The following is a 19,625-nucleotide window of genomic DNA, read 5'->3' as shown; positions in this document are numbered from 1 at the left end:
TGTCACGTTTACTCACACCTGAGGAAACTAGGGTGGAAAAGGGATTCTGATAAATGTGATGGCACATCACGTTCAGGATATTTACACAAGGATATATTTTGAGTTGTAAAGCAAATAAATCAGAATGGACTTATACTTGACATTCCAGAGTGATATCCTGTGTTTCTACCTGATATTCTGGTCTGTTTTAATATTGCCTTTAATGTGAAGGCCAGTTCAATGCAGTCACACTGAGATGAATGTATAGTACATAGTTGTGGAAAAAATTATTAGACCATCAAAAGTCATTAAAAACAATGGCTATGCAATCAAGTATTAACTCCTGTGTGTATCATGTGACTAAAACAGACAGAAAAGAAAACATGGAATGCCTCAAAGCACTGTTTTTGTCAGTACAATGCCGTAGCTATTGATGTAAAAATTGAAGTGATTTTTGTTATTATCAAGAAAACATGGAAAATGGTTGGATATCAGCTCTGAAATGAAAGTGTAATGAGCTATTTTTGTTGTTATCATTATATTTGTCCAACCAAATGTACCTTTAGTTGTACCAGGCATTAAAATGAACAAGAAATTAAAGAAAACAAGGGTGGTCTGATATTTTTTTCCACAACTGTATGTGTGTATGTGTGTGTCTGCCACTGACTTTGACCATAAAGAGTAGTTGAAGACTAGTATTCAACAGCTGCAGCAGAACAATATAATGTATGATTCTGCCTGTATTATAAATTAGTTTATATTGTTAACTGTAATCCAACCCAGTGCAACAGACAGCCACTCCTTCCAATACTTTACTTTTTTTTTATCAACTTAACTGCATTTGCATTACATTCTTTGTAGGGCATTATGAGAATGAAAAAAGTGTGAAAAGTCATAAGTCTTTTTGTAACAGTTGCTGCTTCATATCCCAGTGGTTCAATTTTAGGTTGGACATTCAACACAGCAACAGCGGCTCAATTCATTTTTTTCTTTCTTGGCCATTTTTGGAAATCTGTGCCTTCATTAGTCTGCACAAAGACAAACAACAATGAGAAAAAGAGAAGTGTGTTTGGCATGTAGTAAACTATCCTACCAGACTTGTTTCTGGGATTTTGACTTTGATGTGATGTGATGAAACTCAACCTCCATTCTACAACTTAATTTCTATATATAGTTTTTGTTTTTGTTTTTTTAATCTGTTTATTTCTTTGTATTTTATGGACTGTTTGTTTTATCTTGTTGTACAGTGTCCTTGGGTGTCTTGGAAGGCGCTTATAAATAAAATTTATTATTATTATTAACCTATATGCCCCCCCTTTTAGATAAATATAATAACTGGTGAGCTCAGATTCACCTGCTTTGGTGATTTTTTTAACAGGCTTTTTTTTTTTTTTTACAGACATTTTGACACATTAAGCCAGAAAAGTAACAGATGCAATAACTGTAATCCACAATGGCTTCATTGTGTGTATGTGTTAGAGTTGCAGTTAGTTTCCTACATGCTGCCCCATGGGCTCATCTTTCTGGGATATTTTAATTGGACAGGTCCTTCATTAATGTTATAACGATTTCTTGTTTTTCCTGCTGAGATGACCAAACATGTCTGCTGTGGAAAAAAAATCTGCTAAACACATCCTAAGATAAGTAGAGTTAAGTTATAAAAGGGGTAGTTTTCATACAGGTAGACCTCACCACATGCTCTTCATCCTGCTCACAGAATGAGTATCTGCTGCCCCCCTTTGATCAGTAAATGTATGACAATGTCAAGATGGTGCATTTTCCTCACTATGACATACCTCGCAACCTCAAAAAAACAAACAAAACAAAACCAAAAAAATCAGATTTCATACATATCATTAGGTGTCATGTGCATATTTTCTGCTTTTTTCTGCATAAATCTCTTAAACCACAGCAGCTCAGCTCAAAACTACCAAATGGTCCATCATTTTCAGGATAATTACCCTTTAAATGTTAGATTGCAATCGTGATGCCAATTTTATTTGATTTATTTTATTTTATTCTCTAAGAAAAACAACAACACAACAGAAAATATGAGCTATTTTTGGTCTTTGATATGTCAAAGATAACACATTTCATTGCAAAAAAAAAAAAAAAATCCTCATGGCAAGCATGCCTAACTGTCTTACTCTAAAACCAAATTTTGTATCTTAAATAAAAAATACTACTGCAATGTATTCAGTGATGCTGCTACTTTTTGACAAATTCAGGACTCTAATTACCAGTAACGCCCCACCCCCCACTATTAGATAGATAGATAGATAGATAGATAGATAGATAGATAGATAGATAGATAGATAGATAGATAGATAGATAGATAGATAGATAGATAGATAGATAGATAGATAGATAGATAGATAGATAGATAGATAGATAGATAGATAGATAGATAGATGTTTTTTGTTTGTCAGAAATTACATAATAGTGGAGGGTCCCCAGCAGAGGGTAGTAAATTAAAGGGATCCATACAATCACTATTTGCCTGTCAATCAGATTCTTGCTTACCTAATGGGCGTGGTTTAAACGCCTGTCATTTTGACAACTGATAAAACTATGATTTGTTTCTGTCAGAAAGCAGGTGTGTTAATGCTCTCTACATGCATGTGTTGTCATATCACATGTCTTCCGAATCCTACAAGCTTGGCTTTACAGCTTTCCTTACATCATGTTGACAGATTTCATAAGCGACACTGATCAAGATAGTTACCCTCTTATAGAAGTTGTATAAGTTATGTAATGTATCACTAACCATACTACGGCGTCGTACAACACAAAGAATGAAACTTACATACCTTAAGTATAGCGAACCCTAGAAATGTCGCAAACGACTTTGAGAAAACTACACTGTAACCAATAACTGGCTCAGCGTTACGGAGTTTGAGCATTAACGGAAGTTGTATACAGTGTACTATCTTGGCCCAACCCCTGGACCAATGAATGAAGCCGGTGCAACATCATCCAGGGCCGCTGGAGTTCGCGGGAAACCGGCTCTGCTCGGGCTTAAAGGGTAACTGGGTTCGAGTATTTAATAATTGGTTCTAACTAGATCAATATACTAAAAAAATCAGCGTTTTATATGGTTAATACCGGAGCAGAGACGCACGTAAATATCGTTGCCATTGTCACTGCTGACTGCTACGCTAACACCTAACGCTAGTTAGCGAAGTGGGTAGTCACATTAGAGCACTGTGTTCCATGCTACTGAACTGCTGACAGGAAAGACAAAGGGCTGCCGCTGTCAGGCACCAGAAAGACTGTTAAAATGAGTTTGTTCAATTTAGACCGTTTTCGTTTTGACAAGAAGCCAACGACGTCAACGAACCAACCACTGGATAGCGGCTCTAAAAGTCCCGAGTCTGAGAAGGAGAACAAGCCAGGTAACTAGCATTCCAAGAGCTAGCTACATGCTATGGTTAGCAAGTTACCTAACTTTCATTTTTTAAAGCTGTTTTCAGACAAAGACTACAATTACACTGGTTATCTCAGGATACAGGCACTAACGATACCAACTATAGTAATTTATCTTGTATACGAACAGGTGTACAGAAATGCAACATTTTCTTTTACAGTAAAATCGTCTGACAGACTAAGCTCAGTAAAAGCATGGCGTTTTCTAGTTTATTAGATCATCAGAACTTGTGAATAACATTAATTCTCCAATTTGGGGAGGATATGCTGCATCTTAAGGAACAAATCATTAGACATGGTATGCTTGCCGGGAAGGTGAATGTGTTTGTTTCTGTTGCCTCTCGAGATCAGAAAGATGAATTCCGTTTATTACAGATCTAATAAAACTCATTATTAGACGTCGACATTGTGTTCCTACTGTGGCGTTAATGTATCTCTTCCATGTCAGTGCATCAGTTTATATTTGCTGAAGGTACTCAGTCGTAGAGGCATGCAGGGGCATGTTTTAGTCTAGCAGTTGGCATACGATCCTCTAGTTGTCTATTGTCTGCCTTTACTGTATGGCGTCACCATCTCTGGTTCCTGCTTTTAGGGTACATGGATGGGGCTAAAAATGATCTAAGTTAAATACATTTTTCTTGTATAGTTATTTCAGTTCGTACTATTTATAGTTTCCGTCTCAATCCAACAGGAACCATCTCAAGTATTAATATTAATGTAGCCTCTACCATCTGTTTTTCTATAATGAACACATAATACTGTCTTCACTAATACTGCAGAGATGCAGACATTCCAAAACACAACATACAGATTTTTGTCATGTTTTCCTTACATTTTGTCTGAAGTTGGTTATTACCACCATGAATGTATCTGTTAACTTCCTTTTACTTTCTGCTCTTCAGGCAAGATGAAAACTAACACAGTCCCACCAAAATCCAGCCCCCGAGGAGTGGTTTTTGAAGATGTCATTGCTATCAATTTAGAGGAGGATGAACTTCTGGCTGATCCAAACACCAAAATAACATTAACAAAGAAATCTATGTATGTTGGGTTTGAACATTTTGTCTTTTTCCCACATATACTGATACCTGCAATGTAACAGCTGGTTTGTCTTTCTCCTTTAGGAATGCTGATGGAAAGTCATCCATAAATATAGTAACAGATCATTCAAATGGTGAGAATAGTGAACTGGAAAAGAACACGGACAGATTATTGGAGATGTTCCCCCAGAGGACGAGGAGTGAACTCCAAGATGTAAGTAGTGACAAAGCTTAGATTTTGTAAATTCAGAGATTTGAACATAAAACACGGCCACATGTACATGGTGATTAATCTATCTGTATCAGACGTTAATAATTACTGCTGTAATATTCTAAATATTTTAACATGTAAAAGAATATTTTGAGGTATGAGCAACTATATTTTGCAAGGTGACCATCTTGGTTAAATTACTTTGATGCTTGGATTACATTTGGTTTTGTATTCAGGTCATCAGGAGCACAAGCACGTTGGATGAGGCTGTATCTGCCTGTCTACAAACATTTGGTGATGAAGAAGGTAAAAAAAATAAATAAATAAACTGGTTGTAGCAGGAAACACAGCTCATTTTATATCCATCTGGCCACATCTGTGATTTAGTTTGCTGTTTTTGATAATATCAATTATTCTTTTCACCCCCAGACCAAGGCAAGAAGAGAAAGCAAGATGATTCAAGTAGTTCTCAGGAGGACTATGAGATTCAGGCCAGCAAGAGGAGGAGAGCATCAGTGGTGAGACTAATATTAATATTACCACTGAAAAAATAAAATAATTTTTGATTTTCAAGATGCTTGTGCACATAATTCTATGTGTAACAGTCTCTTTCCTCCCGAATGTCAGAATAATGCATGGTCACTTTTAAATAGGAGCAGTTATTACATTAATTAATAATTATTATTTATGTATTTATTTAATTATGGCAGACCCCCAATGAACTAACTGTAAATTCTGCATAAAGACTATACCAGCAAATACTGGTTGCATAATAATATATAGAATAATAACTGAGGTGTTATTTTTCTGCAGGATGACGATCTCTGTTTGTATTCTATTGAATTTATCTAATATCAGGGCTCCTCACTTTGTGTCTGTGATCTTTTCATATCAGCAGGTTACATATGATGAGGGGAAAGAACCACAATGGGAGAAACAGGAGGCAATGGTCAGAAGACTGCAGAAAAAGTTTCCAGACCAGGACAAGGAGGTAAATCACATCCTCTTAAATAAAATGTACTGTATATTCCATGTTCATGTGTTTATATACACGTTGCACATATATGTAACATACCAACACGACTCACCCCCATCAAATAGTTAACACCAGTAAGGTTGCACTGATCTGATGTTAGGATCGGATATTGGCCCCGATATCAACATTTTAGCTGGATTGGCGATTTGTAAAAGCAACCGATTTGTAAGACCTATCCTTCCCCTTTAAGTTTTTGCGACATGGGCTATGTCAGGCATGATGAATGTAATTCTAAAAGTAATATGATGGACCTGTATGTGGAGGACTTGGTAGGTTATATAGTTCTGTAGATAAAGCTGTGAGACAGTGAAAGTGAGCTCCCCTCACCTTATCATTGACTACCTGCTACCCCCCGAAAACAAATTTCTGACGGGGGGGACAACAGCCCCCCATGTGTGTTCCCCCCACCCCCTGGTTGAGAACCTCTGCTCTAAATCAACAATGATATTGGATTGGGTATCGACCGGTATGCAAGGTCCTAGCATCAGTATCAGCGTCGGAACTGAAAAAGTCGGTGCATCCCTAAACACCAGCATTTCCAGACTTGTTTTCCAGCAGGTATGATAGAGAGAAAAATGACAGCTCCATTGTAATTTAAAATAGTATTTGCTGCTAGATATTGTGTCTTTTAGCCATTTCAGAACACAATAGCTGTGGAAAGATGATGTGCCAACTCATTCAGAGGAAAGTGGATCTTGTTCTTAAAGTTCTTGTCTGGTTGTTATCTGTAGGAGCTGAGAATGGTCCTGCAAGAACACGACTGGAACGTTGAGGAATCCCTTCAGGTTCTGCAAATGTTCTCAGACCCAGGTTTGAAAGCATCAATTGAGTGTCATCATTTTTAGTCGGAACTCCTCTTTCTAACTATTTTAACTAGCATGTCCATAATCTGCACTGACTCTGGCTGCCATTTTTTCTGTTGACAGATGACAGCTTCAGCTCACGTGATTCAGAGGAAAAGAAATCCACTAAAGTGAAGAGTAAAGACAAGTCGAGCAGGGGCCACAAAGACAAAGAGGACAACAAACGTCATAGGGATGAGCACCAGGACATAAGTGAATCAGATGGCAACGACACAGATGCCACAAAGGACAGTGAGGATGAAGACTCAGACTTGGATGAAAGCACACAGACCCAAAACAAAAGTAGCACTTCAACTCTCTCCACATGGCTTGAGAAAGGATATAAGTCAATAACCTCATCCTCCTCTTTCAAAAAAACAACTACCTCTTCCTATGTGAAGCCGTCCTCCTCTGCCTCATCCTCTGCTGCCCAGATGCTCTCCAGATTTGCTAGCGGGACCAGTATTGCTAAGAAGCAGGCGGTAGAGAGAAAGAAGGCTGCACGGGCTTCTGAGGAACATGTCAGCTCCGAAGAGGAAAACGCTGATGAAGAAGACATGGTCAGCAGTGAGTTTGAGGAGTCAGACGACGAGCTGGACACCAAAGGCGGCATGACAGATTTGAAGAAAGAGATCCTCGCATTCTTCCAGGACGCTTCGATAGACGAGCTGTCGCTGATCGCTGGATGCTCTGTTAAAAAAGCCCAGAAGATTGTGGAACTAAGACCTTTCAATACCTGGGACAGCCTGGTGAGAGATCCACAACAAGACATCAAATGTTCATCAGACAAGTCGCTCCTCTGTTAAATAAACCAGTTTGCACATGTTCTTAGCAGGGAATGTGTGAAAAGTAAAGATCCGCGATCTAATCTCAGTCAAATGAACACATGTTGAATAGTTTGTAAGGATTCATTCACACCTTATTTACTCAATGAGTTCACAGCATCAGTAGTCGCTTTGCCATTGACCCTCAAATTGCTCGAATATAACTTGCGCATAAAAATTTGCCTAATGGGAATTTTGCCAAAATTCTCGTTTGTAGCTGAAAAGTTTTTGCACTGGCACGAGGTGGGTTTTTTTTTTTGGGTGCAGTGAAATTGATATATCATACAATACTGCAATGGAAAGACCTTTTTCCACAACTAGAATCATGTGAACAAAAAAAAAAAAAAAAAAAACGAATGTTGGCAGATGTTACAACAAACAAAGAAGAGTTATAAAAGAACATGGCGCGGTATGTGTGGACACATCAGGAAACCGAATAATTTTTTAATTTAGTACAGGGTAGAGGGGTAATATGTAGTAATAATAATAATAATGAATATGTCTGTAAATCAATGTGATATTTATGTTCGTCGCCATGTGTATGAAATGATGTCTTGTGTCATCTTGCGATAATAAATGAAACTAGAAGCACTCGGAGAGCGCAGACCTCCGCCAAGGCTGATCAGTGGCCCCCCCCGTGGGCCCCCCCACACCAAGGAGGTTATGTTTTTGCCAGGGTTTGTTTGTATGTCTGTTTGTCCATTAGTGTGCAACATAACTCAAAAAGTTATGGACAGATTTTGATGAAATTTTCTTGTCTGCACCCCCCCCGTGGGCCCCCCCCACCCCCGATCACCACCAAAATTTAATCATTTCTTCCTTATCCCATTTCCAACAAACCCTGAAAATTTCATCCAAATCTGTCCATAACTTTTTGAGTTATGTTGCACACTAACGGACAGACAAACAAACAAACCCTGGCAAAAACATAACCTCCTTGGCGGAGGTAAAAATCATGGCATTTATGATTTAATGGAAAAACCAACATTATGCACTTCTGTTTTTTCGACATTTAGTAAATATCGGTAAAGTTTTGCATAGATGTCCAATGGAAAAGCCACTAGTGTCTACTCTATGTTGAATACCTGCACCCATCACTTTCTAACCACATCTCATCTTCAGTTCTCTTTTATGATGATAGATGTACATCTTTTGTTATTTTCAAAACAAATTTAGACTCTAAATTAAAACCTTGTTGCCTATCCGGAAAATTTACAGTCCTCATGAAAACAGGAGTGGACGTCTTTTTGTTTCTATTCGTCGTGTGTGTTTAAAATAGGAACTTTGCAGAGACTTAGTATTGTGTGTGACTTTTAACACTGTGTTCGTTCCTCTTCAGATCGATGTCTTTCATAAGGACAACGGACTTTCAGAGGATTTGCTGTTAGGCTGCAGAGTCGTCCTCAAGGAGCGAAAAGTCGTCCGCGGTCTCATGTCCAAATGTGAGACCATTTCCTTCAAAATGGTCAAACAGGTCACCGAGGTGATGGAGAGGGACACAGTGAAACAGCCCAGTCTAATCAACAGCCAGTGAGTAACATGCACGCAAGGTTTCGGGAGCCTCAATTAGGGCTGCACGGTATTAGAAAAAACTGACATTGTGATTTTTTTTTTTTTAACTTTGCGATATATATTGCCATATGAAAATATCCTCAGGCGGATATGATAGTGGTGTAGTGCCAATGTAAATGGTCAAACAAATTAGTTGTGTTACCTTTCGTGGCGGCAGGTGGAAGGCACTGTTGACACAGAACGCACGTTTCAATATCATCCTCCTTGTAGCTGAAATAATTCCAGATAACGGACATTGCTTTTCTCTGGGACCCGGTTTGAAAACTTGCAGTTTCAGTGACTGAAAATGCTGGTTTCGTGTGGACGAAAGGCTTATCTGATACAAAACTTATGCAGATGTAACCAAAGTCGTCTTCATATGGGCAGCGTCGAAATGTAAACTTGGTATCTGGTGTCATAATGTAATGTAAAATGAATTGCTCAGGATAAAAAAGATTAGCAATTGAGTTAAATCTGGTGTATTTGTGACAATCTTGTATTGTTTGTTCATTAATGTGCACTGTCCCATTCAAAGAAATGAAATGAAATTAAACATACAAGCCTTTTGAGTGAGACTAGGGCATATTGAGTCAGGTAATATGGCTAAATAACACAATGTCTTTTTTTTTTCCCAGTGCTAAAAGCAGTTTACTATTTTGATTGTTTTCTGGCTAAAAAGAATGGAGAGACACACATTCCTATTTAGTATATTATAAGAGATAAGTATTTTAGGAAGATCACGGCTTATTTTCGTCTTGCTAAATTCTCAAAAACACATTATTTTCAAAGGTTGCAGATCCTATATGAGTCCTCAAGCCTGTTTTTTTTTTGCATTGTCTTTCAGGTTTCAGTTAAAACCCTATCAGTTGATTGGTCTGAAGTGGCTTCTTCTACTGCATGACCACAATCTGAGTGGTATCCTCGCCGATGAAATGGTAAGACGACTGTTCTGGGACAGTTAGACAAACAGTGGGGCTCTAAATCCAAACCTATGGTGTAAACGCATAACAGAACATTTATGTAAGCATTTGATAAATGACAGACCAGGACACTGAGTCTGTGTCAGCCTGCATGTTTGTGTGTATGCGTTGGAGCTCTGCAGGTGAATAAACAGACAGTACAGAGAAGAAAAGAACACACAGTGGAGATGTGGATTTGTTGTTATAGTGCCAATATAGCAAGAGAACTTTGATCTGAAGAGCTCTTCGAAGTGGACCATTGAAGCCCTGTGTGGATTTTCATTGTTTACACGAATGATGTGTGTGTGTGATCTGAAAAGTAGATGTTGAAATGGGCCTGTTGTCTGTCCACCTGGCTTTCTCTGTCCGTTTTGTCTGTGTTTGATATGTGACTGCCTCTACATGGGACTCTCCTCCCATTTCTCACCCTCCTTCACCGTCTCTTTTCCTCTTTGTCAGGGTTTGGGGAAAACTATCCAGGCGATTGCATTTCTAGCCCAGCTGTATGAGGATGGAATAGAAGGACCTCACCTCATCACTGTGCCTGCCTCCACACTAGGTATTGTTAGTGTGTTCTTTTATTGGAAGCTCCAAGGATGAGTGTGGATGTGTCTCGGTCTCAAATTTAACAAAATTTTGGACGCTGCGCTGTCATTGGCTGGCGTTCTGTGATGCTGCGCTCCCATTGGCTGACGCTCTGCGACGCTGTGTTCCCATTGGCTGACATTCTGCGACGCTGCATTCCCATTGACTGACGTTCTGTGACGCTGCGCTCTCATTGGTTGACGTTTTATGACGCTGCGCTCCCATTGGCTGACGTTCTGTGACGCTGTGCTCCCATTGGCTGATGTTCTGTGAAGCTGCGCTCCCATTGGCTGACGTTTTGTGACGCTGCGTTCCCATTGGCTGACGTTTTGTGACGCTGCGTTCCCATTGGCTGACGTTCTGTGACGCTGCGCTCCCATTGGCTGACGTTCTGTGATGCTGCGCTCCCATTGGCTGACGTTTTGTGATGCTTTTTTTTTTTAACTATTGACTGATGTACTAAAGAGCGTCTCAGTCTAATCTTCTTAAATCATATCTCCGCTTAGACAGTTAATGGTTTGTGTTCGCTGTTCCCACAAACCATTAACTGTAACCAACCTGTTTTTGTGGTTGGTTACAGTATGATTAGCCACCCTTATACCTTATGGGAAATATAAAGCCTGTATAGCCAAAAGATGTGTCAGTATATCCCGTATTCATCTGTTTTTTTACAGACATTGTTTATTCTGTTTTGTAGATAACTGGGTGCGAGAGCTGAAGATGTGGTGTCCAAGTCTCAATGTTTTAGTTTATTATGGTAAGACTTTTTTATTAATTTCCCTTTCGTATTGATAATAGATCAGTTGATGTTTCTGTGGTCGTGCCAGTGTAAGGCTTGTAGAAGGCAGATGAGACTCTGGTGTGATACAGTGTTATGTTGCTCAATAATGAATCTAGATCATTTATTTTTGCTCAAAGGTCAGTGAATATGTTGAGGACATACTTTCACATATCTGTATATTCACATGTTGTCCACAGGATCTGTGGAGGACCGCCGCTACCTCAGACATGATATTCTCAGTGAAGCTGTTGATTACAATGTCATTGTGACTACGTGAGTAAACACAAATACAATGATTTTTTCCTGTATTTTACCGTATTCTACATGTATTTTCATTTTACTGTATATGCTACAAATAGACTAAATCACCATGGTGACCACCTGGGTCAGAGGTAGTACTGTTGTTGTGTAGAGGTAAATAGGTAAAGACAGTTGTTTTATTTAATTGTCTTGTGTTTAATTTGTTTTCCAGGTACAATTTGGCCATAGGTAATGAAAGTGACCGGAGCCTTTTCCGTAAGCTGCGTCTCAACTACGCTATATTTGATGAAGGACACATGTTGAAGAACATGAACTCTCTGCGATACCGCCACCTCATGGCTATTAATGTAAGTCAACATTTTTAATTTCAGAATTTCTTCAGAATGATTTGATTTCTAGACTTCACATAGAAACACTTTGGAGTTTACCAGTTTTGTATTTTTTGTCTGTTTCCTCATAGGCAGAGCATCGTTTACTGCTGACCGGAACGCCTTTGCAGAACAACCTGTTAGAGCTCATGTCCCTCCTCAACTTTATCATGCCTTCGATGTTCTCCAGCTCCACGACGCAGCTCTCTAAAATGTTTTCTATGGTGAGTGAGTGTTACACTGTCTTTAAAGTATACTGTCCCTGCATATGTACAACATATAAGCCTCAGCTTACGTTCTTCAATTCATTAAAAGTTCGAGTTTTACACAAAAGAAATGTGTTGTTTTTGCTTTTGTAGACAGAATTAACAAAGTGTCTCAATCAAAGCCATTTATTTACTGTGTTTTTGTTTTGTTTTTTTTATCTGTATGACTCAAATCATTTATCGACACTTTTCATATCAGAAATCCTATGAAGAGCAGAGCCGCTTTGAGAGGGATCGTATTTCTCAGGCCAAACTCATCATGAAACCTTTCATCCTCCGGAGAGTCAAGAGTGAAGTGAGTTAATCTGAAAATAGACAATACTGTCTAGGCTCTTATAGTGTATTAATTAGGGATACATAGTCATATTGCAGTTATTATGGGTAATTTGACAACTTAAGTTGATTTATGTAGTTATGAAGTAAAATGCACACATTACTGCTATAGAAATATGTGGGCTTTTTTAACATAAACATACAAACTTCATGTAACATGAAGTAATACAAAAACTTTAAAAAGATACAAAAACAAATTTTATTTTGTATGTGTATAATACGTATCTGTACTTAGTATCTCTAAATCCAGTTTTGTTTTTGTTTTTTTTTTTATTTCTGCTATTATATCAGTTTAAATCCTCCTAAATCTAGACTGGTAGTTGTATAATTACACAGGCTGATTTCAGTTACAATTTGAATAATTACTCAGCCCTAGTAATATAAATTATTATAATTTATTTATTTTTTAATTTGGGATTTTTTAGTGTTTATTTCAAGCAAGCTATAATAAAGTCAAGAGAAAAATACTAACGTATGCAACAAATACTGAAAATATGCATGAATATTCATGCCAAAACATTACATGTCCAACAGGGGGTAGGAAATTGTTTAAACTTAAATCTTCCCACACTTATTTTCTTACCCTAATTAACTTAGATAAACACAGTTCATTTTCATGTTATTTACAGTTACGTTATCAATATGCAGGTGTTTCTGAAAAACAGTGAAAAAAAAAAAAGAAAACCAACCACATATTGTGACTGACAGTAAGCATCACAGTCCAAACTTCCAAACTCTCCCATACACGCCTTATATTTTTATGTCAGTTCAACAGCTAAGCTACTCTGGGAAGACAGTCCTTTCTTTTTATTACATTAAGTGAATTGTCTTTGATTGTATCAGAGCTCTGAACTTTGTCAGTAAAAATGTATTGTGAAAACATTTGTCATTAAACACAGAGGAACACTGTAATGATTTTGACACAAAAGTCAACATTTCCATTAGCTTCAAATATTGTAGTGTAAAAAAAAATTGTTGGAACACCATATGTTTTAAAAATAAACTTTTTGCCCTTACAGGTTCTGCAGCAGCTCCCAGTAAAAGAAGAGAGGATCGAGTTCTGCGCTATGAGCGAGAAACAACAGAATCTGTACCAGACCCTCTTTAAAAAACTCAAAGCTTCCACCAGCGGAGAAAGTAAGCTTAGTTTACTGCCCCATATCAGAGATCAAGACACTGGTTTGTGTTTGTGAAATAATGATTTTGATGATTGCTATCTTAATTTTTTGCAAAGAGCGTGAGTTGTGTAACGTGATGATGCAGTTGAGGAAGATGGCCAACCACCCTCTGCTTCATCGACAGTACTACACCACCGACAAGCTCAAAGCCATGAGCAAACTCATGCTCAAGGTCAGTTCTGTTCACGCACTGGCTGCATGTTTAGCATTTTTCCCTTTTAGATGTTTTATTTTTGTCACCTCTTAATTTTGTCTTTTTATTTCTCCATTTCTGGTTTTTTTTTTTTTTTTTTTGTCTCTTACAGTATTTCTGAATGTTAAATCTCCCTCTTTTCCCCAGGAACCAACTCATTTTGATGCTGATGCAGCTTTGATCCAGGAGGACATGGAGGTGATGTCAGACTTTGAGCTGCATCGTCTTTGCCAACAGTACACCTCCATCAGCTCCTACCAACTTGAAACCAATCTCGTGCTGGACTCGGGGAAGTTTCACCATCTCACAGAGCTCCTGGCTTCACTTAAGGACAAGGTAACCAGACATGTGGCATCAAGGGGATTTCTGTTGTCTTTTTACAGCAATGGGCTGTAATAGTCACTATGCATCTTTCTTGATCTCCACTTTTCTTTCTTTACTGTTTGTCAGAGATGAATAACTTTTCTCAGGGTGCTTGTGCAGGTCTTGAAAGTCTTAAAAAGTATGGAATTTTGAAGCGCTGTTTTACAGACCTTGTAAAGTCTGGAATTTTGTGTGATAGTCTTAATAAAGTATGGAAAAAAGTTTCTCTTATAGTTGAATTTTAGAGTATCCTCAAAGGCGTGTAATCTTGTAAGATAAGATAAGAAATACATGAGGAAATCATAAAAAACTTGATATGATTTCATTAACGAGTCAGTACTGGAATGATTCTAGTGAGACTTGTGCACTGCAAAAATCTAAATCTTACCAACTGTGTTTTTCTCATTTCTAGTCAAAATATCTCATCACACTTTAAATGAGACATAATCACCTAAAGAGTAACTTTTCAGTGAGATATAAGAACTTATTTTTAGACAATGGATCTTAAAAATCTTATTTCAAGAAATCTCACCATGGTAATTTTCACTTGTTTCATTGTCAGTTTTTTTTTTTGTTTGTTTTTTTTTTTTTGCTTAATTCAAGATTTTTTTTTTTGCTTAACTCAAGCAAAAAAAAATCTGCCAATGGAACAAGTGAAAATTGTCTTGGCAAGATTTCTTGAAATAAGATTTTCAAGATCTATTGTCTAAAAATAAGTTCTTATATCTCACTGAAAAGTTACTCTTTAGGTTATTATGTCTTATTGTAAGTGTGATGAGATATTTTGACTATAAATGAGAAAAATACACTTGTAAGATTTTGATTTTTACCGTGTTTGTGTCATATCCATGCACTTCTGTGATTTTCATATGTTTTGAAAACATTTCTGTCAGTAAAACACAATTTACTGCAAATTATGCATTCATTCATTCATACATTTATTAAAATGAGCTTTTCTACTACACACAAGTACGATCTCAACCAAAAAAGTAGGCACACAATTATAAAAGTACATAAAGTCAAGGTCTTGAGGGGAAAAAAATAGCAGTTTTGAAAAAGTCTGCAATTTTTATTTGGATAAAGAGATAACATCCTGTTTTCTGTTGCACTACAGGGAGACCGTGTGGTGTTATTCAGCCAGTTCACCATGATGCTGGACATTGTGGAAGTACTGATGAGACATCTTAAGCATCGTTACGTCAGACTGGACGGATCCACACCCATAGCAGACAGGTACACACAACTCAGTAACACAACAATATTTAATTATTCCGGGTCCAAATAGTTGTTAATTCACTTTTGTAAAGGGTAGACGGGGATATTGACACTAATTGCTTTTAAAAATACACGTGTAGTTCATGGAATTTGGAGTTTAATTTGCCATAATTTGTGTTGCGTGTAAATATGTAAATTTCTTTTGTCATGCAGGATTGTGTTGATTGACGAGTACAACACGGACCCTGACATATTTGTGTTCCTGTTGTCAACGCGTGCTGGAGGCCTGGGTATTAACCTCACCTCGGCCAACGTTGTCATCCTGCATGACATCGACTGTAATCCCTACAACGACAAGCAGGCGGAGGACAGATGTCACCGAGTAGGCCAGACCAGGTAAGATAAGATCATTAATGACGCTGTATTGGCAAAATAAGCTTTATCCCTGGGGTGTTATGGCACTAGTGGACAAGGCAGAAGTAGCAAGATTTCGCAAAAAATTCTTCATTCTAGTCCCCATTTGGATCACAGCTTTACTGTTTACATGGACCCTGTGGAAGTTGTTTGGATTATGGTGAGCGATTTCATGCATCACATGCTTGAACGGAATAAATAATTTTGACATACGCAGAATTGTCTGACATTCCAGAAAAAGTAGAAAAGAAGCAGCAGTGACTTCAGATGTAAACTCTGTTGCGTGTGTTTATTTCTGCTTTTATTTCCATCTTGCCGTGTTCCTAAGATTCCAATTTCTTCTGCCAGTTGTGACTTTCGTCTTCCAGTAACTGCCATAAAGACAAAAATATGTTACATTGACCTATGGATGATAACAGACATGCACAGTACGGATAATTTCAGGGTTTTTACAGGTGCTTGAAATCCTTGAAAAGGCATGAATTTCAATGTTGTTTTCAAGGTCTGAACAGGGCTTGAATTTTAGTGAAATTGCTTGCAATTATAGCCAAAGCTACTTACAAAGACTGGTACATTTTAAAAAATAAAACTCTGTCGAAAAAAGAAAATTGGAATCCAGGTACATTTTATTTTAATTTTTGGCTCGGTGCGAGTGTGCCTGAAAAACGCCAAGTGGCTTCCCTTTTTTGGATGAAACCCTAGTGTTCTCCTTTAATTTGTAGACTTTTTGCTATTATGAAACATAATTTTCGATGTTTATAGAATAATACAATGTACATCATTGTGATAAAAAGTGACAAAAATAATCCTGAGTATATGTATTCCTGTAGGTATGTATTTTACCCCAGTGATAGGGTGCTGTGCTGGAAAAATTTGAAAATGATCCTTAAAAGTGCTTGAAATGTGCTTGAAATTGGCTTTGAAAAATGGGTACGGACCCTGTAACTTCAGGAGAAGTGTTTACATTCACACTGATCAAATCAAGAATGAACTAATTTTTATCCGAAAGAGTGTGTTCGGGTCAGAATCTTTCAATTGCGGTGTTTATATGAAGCATTTTTAGTCTGACCAGGCTTTTAATCCCGTTGTGTCCATGTGAACATGACCAGAGATGAGATATGCTTCTAAATAGTGGCTAACAGCCGTGTGTGTGTGTCAGGACTGTGCAGGTGATCAAACTCATCAGTAAGGACAGCATCGAGGACTGCATTCTACAGCTGGGCCAGAAGAAACTCAAACTGGAGCAGGACATGACTACTGCTGAAGAGAGTGAGAACATGTGTACACACTCCAACACAACTGCATTCACACACATCATGGAAATCATGGGGGTGCTGGAGCCTTTCCCAGCTACATGTCACCAGTTCATCACAGGATTAACAAGTATTCATTCTCACATTCACACCTATGAGTAATCTCAGACCAATTAATGCATGTGTTTGGACAGTGGGAGGAAGCCGGAGTATCCAGAGACAACCCTCACAGACACGGGGAGAACATGCAAACTCCACCCGGGACCTTCTTAAACCAGAAATTATTTCCATATATTAAAAGGAAGGCTAAGAGTTAAAACAAGTTTTAAGTATACAGTGTAGACTACATAAGGTCTATTAAATGTTATTTGTTTGTTTATTTTAGTTTTGAATATCAATATTAAACCAAAGATAAGGAAAAACATAAAAAAAGAAAAAAACAAACTCGAAAAGGAGCGGAATGAAGTTCAACTGAAATATTCCCACCTCCTAAAGATCACATACATGCAGAAATATGGGGTTCAAAGTCTGACATTCCATTGAAATAAACAACGTGATGTTTGCAGCAGTAAATTTGATGATGAAAAAATGAACAGTTTATCCAATTTTTAAAGCCTCCTTTAATTTTATTTTTAACAGGTATTTTCCTCCTCTGTTAGAAAACAACTCAGTTTATAGTCTTTGTTTTGGAGGAGGGGAGTCTGCACATACATATACAAAACCACTAAAAACAATTAGACGAGCCATTGTTTTTGACTGACTTTGAACTGTGGAGACCATGAAATTCAGAAAATGATATTGGACAGACATGATTCTGAACAGCAACAAGTGAAGCTGCAAACTTGACGGTAACTTATAAGTGTTGGTTGGTGTTTGAAATAGTTTTCGCTACAGCACCGTCCATGTGTCTGGAATGAGCTCAATCTGCTGCTGGTAAAACATGGACTCATACTCTTATGTGAGCTGTATTTGATGTTTCATGTGTGTGTTCATTACACAAAATAACAATCAGTGTGCACAGGTCGGGCATTGATGCCATCGTTTTCTACTGTCAGCATTTTAATGATAATGATAAACTTTACACACAAGTAGGAACATGAATGTTGAGTGTTGGTTGTCTTTGTTATGTTTTTGTTTATATCTTGGGCTTATCTTGCATATAAGTGAACCAGATTTTTGTTTTTACGGACAATAAAGTTCTATTTTACCTTACCTTACCTTACCTTACCTTACCTTACCTTACCTTACCAGGGTGAACATAAAGAAATTACAAATGTAAATGGAACATTCCAGAATATTGAAGGCAATAAGTTAAGAAAAAAAAGTCACAGTGTACAACTATTTCATTGTAGCTCTTTAACAACACTTTGTCTCATTTTCTGCTAATTCATGTAAACTTTTTTTTTTTTTTTTTTTTTTAAATCTTTACTTTTTTTCATGGCTTAAATGACTGTTTACATGTGGACAAGAGGACCAAATATTTCATCTACTAAATATGCTAGTGTGAATAGGCAACATAAAGCTTTATGTTGTCATTATCTGCCTCAAAACAAAGTATTTTTGAACCGTTTTAGATGTGTATCATTACATTCCTTACAATTAACATATAAGCTTAATAGTCCCGAGGATGTAAAGTGAATATGCAAATAACAGATGATTAGGTGACTTGGTTTCATAGAGTAATTGACTTTAGGTGCATTTCATGTGCTTTAAGAATGTAGATGGTCGTCAAAATAATATTATTGGTGCCTGAAAAGTTAAAACTAAAGAAAACGCAATGATTTCTAGTTATACACCAGTGAGAATGTAACTATTAAAACTATATTCCATTTGCATTCCTGGATTTTGTACAAGTTCAATGAATGGTGTCATTTGTCCTTTAGGTGGCGAGGGGTCCATACCTGAAGACATGGCATCTATACTGAAAGCCTCGCTGGGACTGTGATACACAAACACTCCAGACTTGAGACTCTACACAAATATTTCTGAAGTCATTCCTGTGATTCTGGGCAGACTTCAGTGTTCGCAGTGAATGCACACTTTTGTGTCTACACTGGAAAAACACTGACAACTGTACGCTGCCAAGAAGAACTGAAGAAGAGCTGATTTCCTGTGTAGCACGGTGGTGGTGCCTGAAACTTTCTACAAACACACAGGTTCTGCCCATACTGAGACACCAGTATACAGGTAAAAAAAAAAAAAAAAAAAGCTGACAAATTAACATTATGCACTTCTCATGTTATATGAGTGTCTATAAAATCTCAAGCTTTCAGTTATCCAACTTGAACTGAAGAAGACAATCTAAGTCAGGGGTGTCAAACACACGTCAGAACCGGCCCGCCAAAGGGTACAGACCGGCCCACGGGATGCATTTATGAAATGCAAAAAAATCAACTGAAGATATTATCGATCAAGGATGTCAGACTCGTTTTAGTCCAGGGGCCACATAGAGCCCAGTTTGGTCAGACCAGTAAAATACTTGAATATTAATAATGTAATAACCAATGAATAATGACCACTCAAATTTTCTCTCCTTGTTTTTGTGTA

At 37.6% G+C, this 19,625-nt stretch overlaps 1 protein-coding gene across 4 annotated transcripts; it reads left to right on the top strand.

Annotated features, from left to right (window-relative positions):
* Positions 1-2,941: 2,941 nt before the first annotated feature.
* On the top strand, positions 2,942-19,323 carry smarcad1a (SNF2 related chromatin remodeling ATPase with DExD box 1a). 4 transcript variants are annotated; one of them, XM_030143787.1, is made up of 23 exons: positions 2,942-3,374; positions 4,308-4,446; positions 4,530-4,659; positions 4,893-4,957; positions 5,084-5,174; positions 5,555-5,647; positions 6,424-6,502; positions 6,619-7,283; positions 8,698-8,888; positions 9,754-9,844; positions 10,328-10,427; positions 11,151-11,210; positions 11,432-11,507; positions 11,707-11,842; positions 11,956-12,087; positions 12,329-12,424; positions 13,482-13,599; positions 13,697-13,812; positions 13,981-14,169; positions 15,311-15,429; positions 15,625-15,807; positions 16,985-17,094; positions 18,962-19,323. In XM_030143787.1, the coding sequence occupies exons 1-23, from the start codon at positions 3,260-3,262 to the stop codon at positions 19,021-19,023; spliced, it is 3,156 nt and encodes a 1,051-aa protein (XP_029999647.1). In that variant the 5' UTR covers positions 2,942-3,259; the 3' UTR covers positions 19,024-19,323. The 4 variants fall into 4 exon arrangements, with proteins under 4 accessions (XP_029999647.1, XP_029999645.1, XP_029999646.1 ...); XM_030143785.1 differs by having other exon boundaries at positions 5,552-5,647; XM_030143786.1 differs by having other exon boundaries at positions 4,893-4,962; positions 5,086-5,174.
* The last annotated feature ends 302 nt before the right edge of the window (positions 19,324-19,625 follow it).

Source organism: Sphaeramia orbicularis, chromosome 9 (genome assembly GCF_902148855.1).
Source record: "Sphaeramia orbicularis chromosome 9, fSphaOr1.1, whole genome shotgun sequence".
Classification (NCBI taxonomy): Eukaryota; Metazoa; Chordata; class Actinopteri; order Kurtiformes; family Apogonidae; genus Sphaeramia; species Sphaeramia orbicularis.
Note: the sequence above shows the minus strand (reverse complement) of the source record. Positions and strands in the feature narration are given on the sequence as shown.

What these genes read in the sequence shown, in the direction of transcription:
- smarcad1a (XM_030143784.1), top strand. Translation starts at nt 3,260, where the DNA reads ATGAGTTTGTTCAATTTAGACCGTTTTCGTTTTGACAAGAAGCCAACG. An exon ending in TGAGCAAACTCATGCTCAAG is followed by an intron (nt 13,813 to 13,980) that starts GTCAGTTCTGTT and finishes TCTTTTCCCCAG; the next exon opens with GAACCAACTCATTTTGATGC. An exon ending in TGGCTTCACTTAAGGACAAG is followed by an intron (nt 14,170 to 15,310) that starts GTAACCAGACAT and finishes GTTGCACTACAG; the next exon opens with GGAGACCGTGTGGTGTTATT.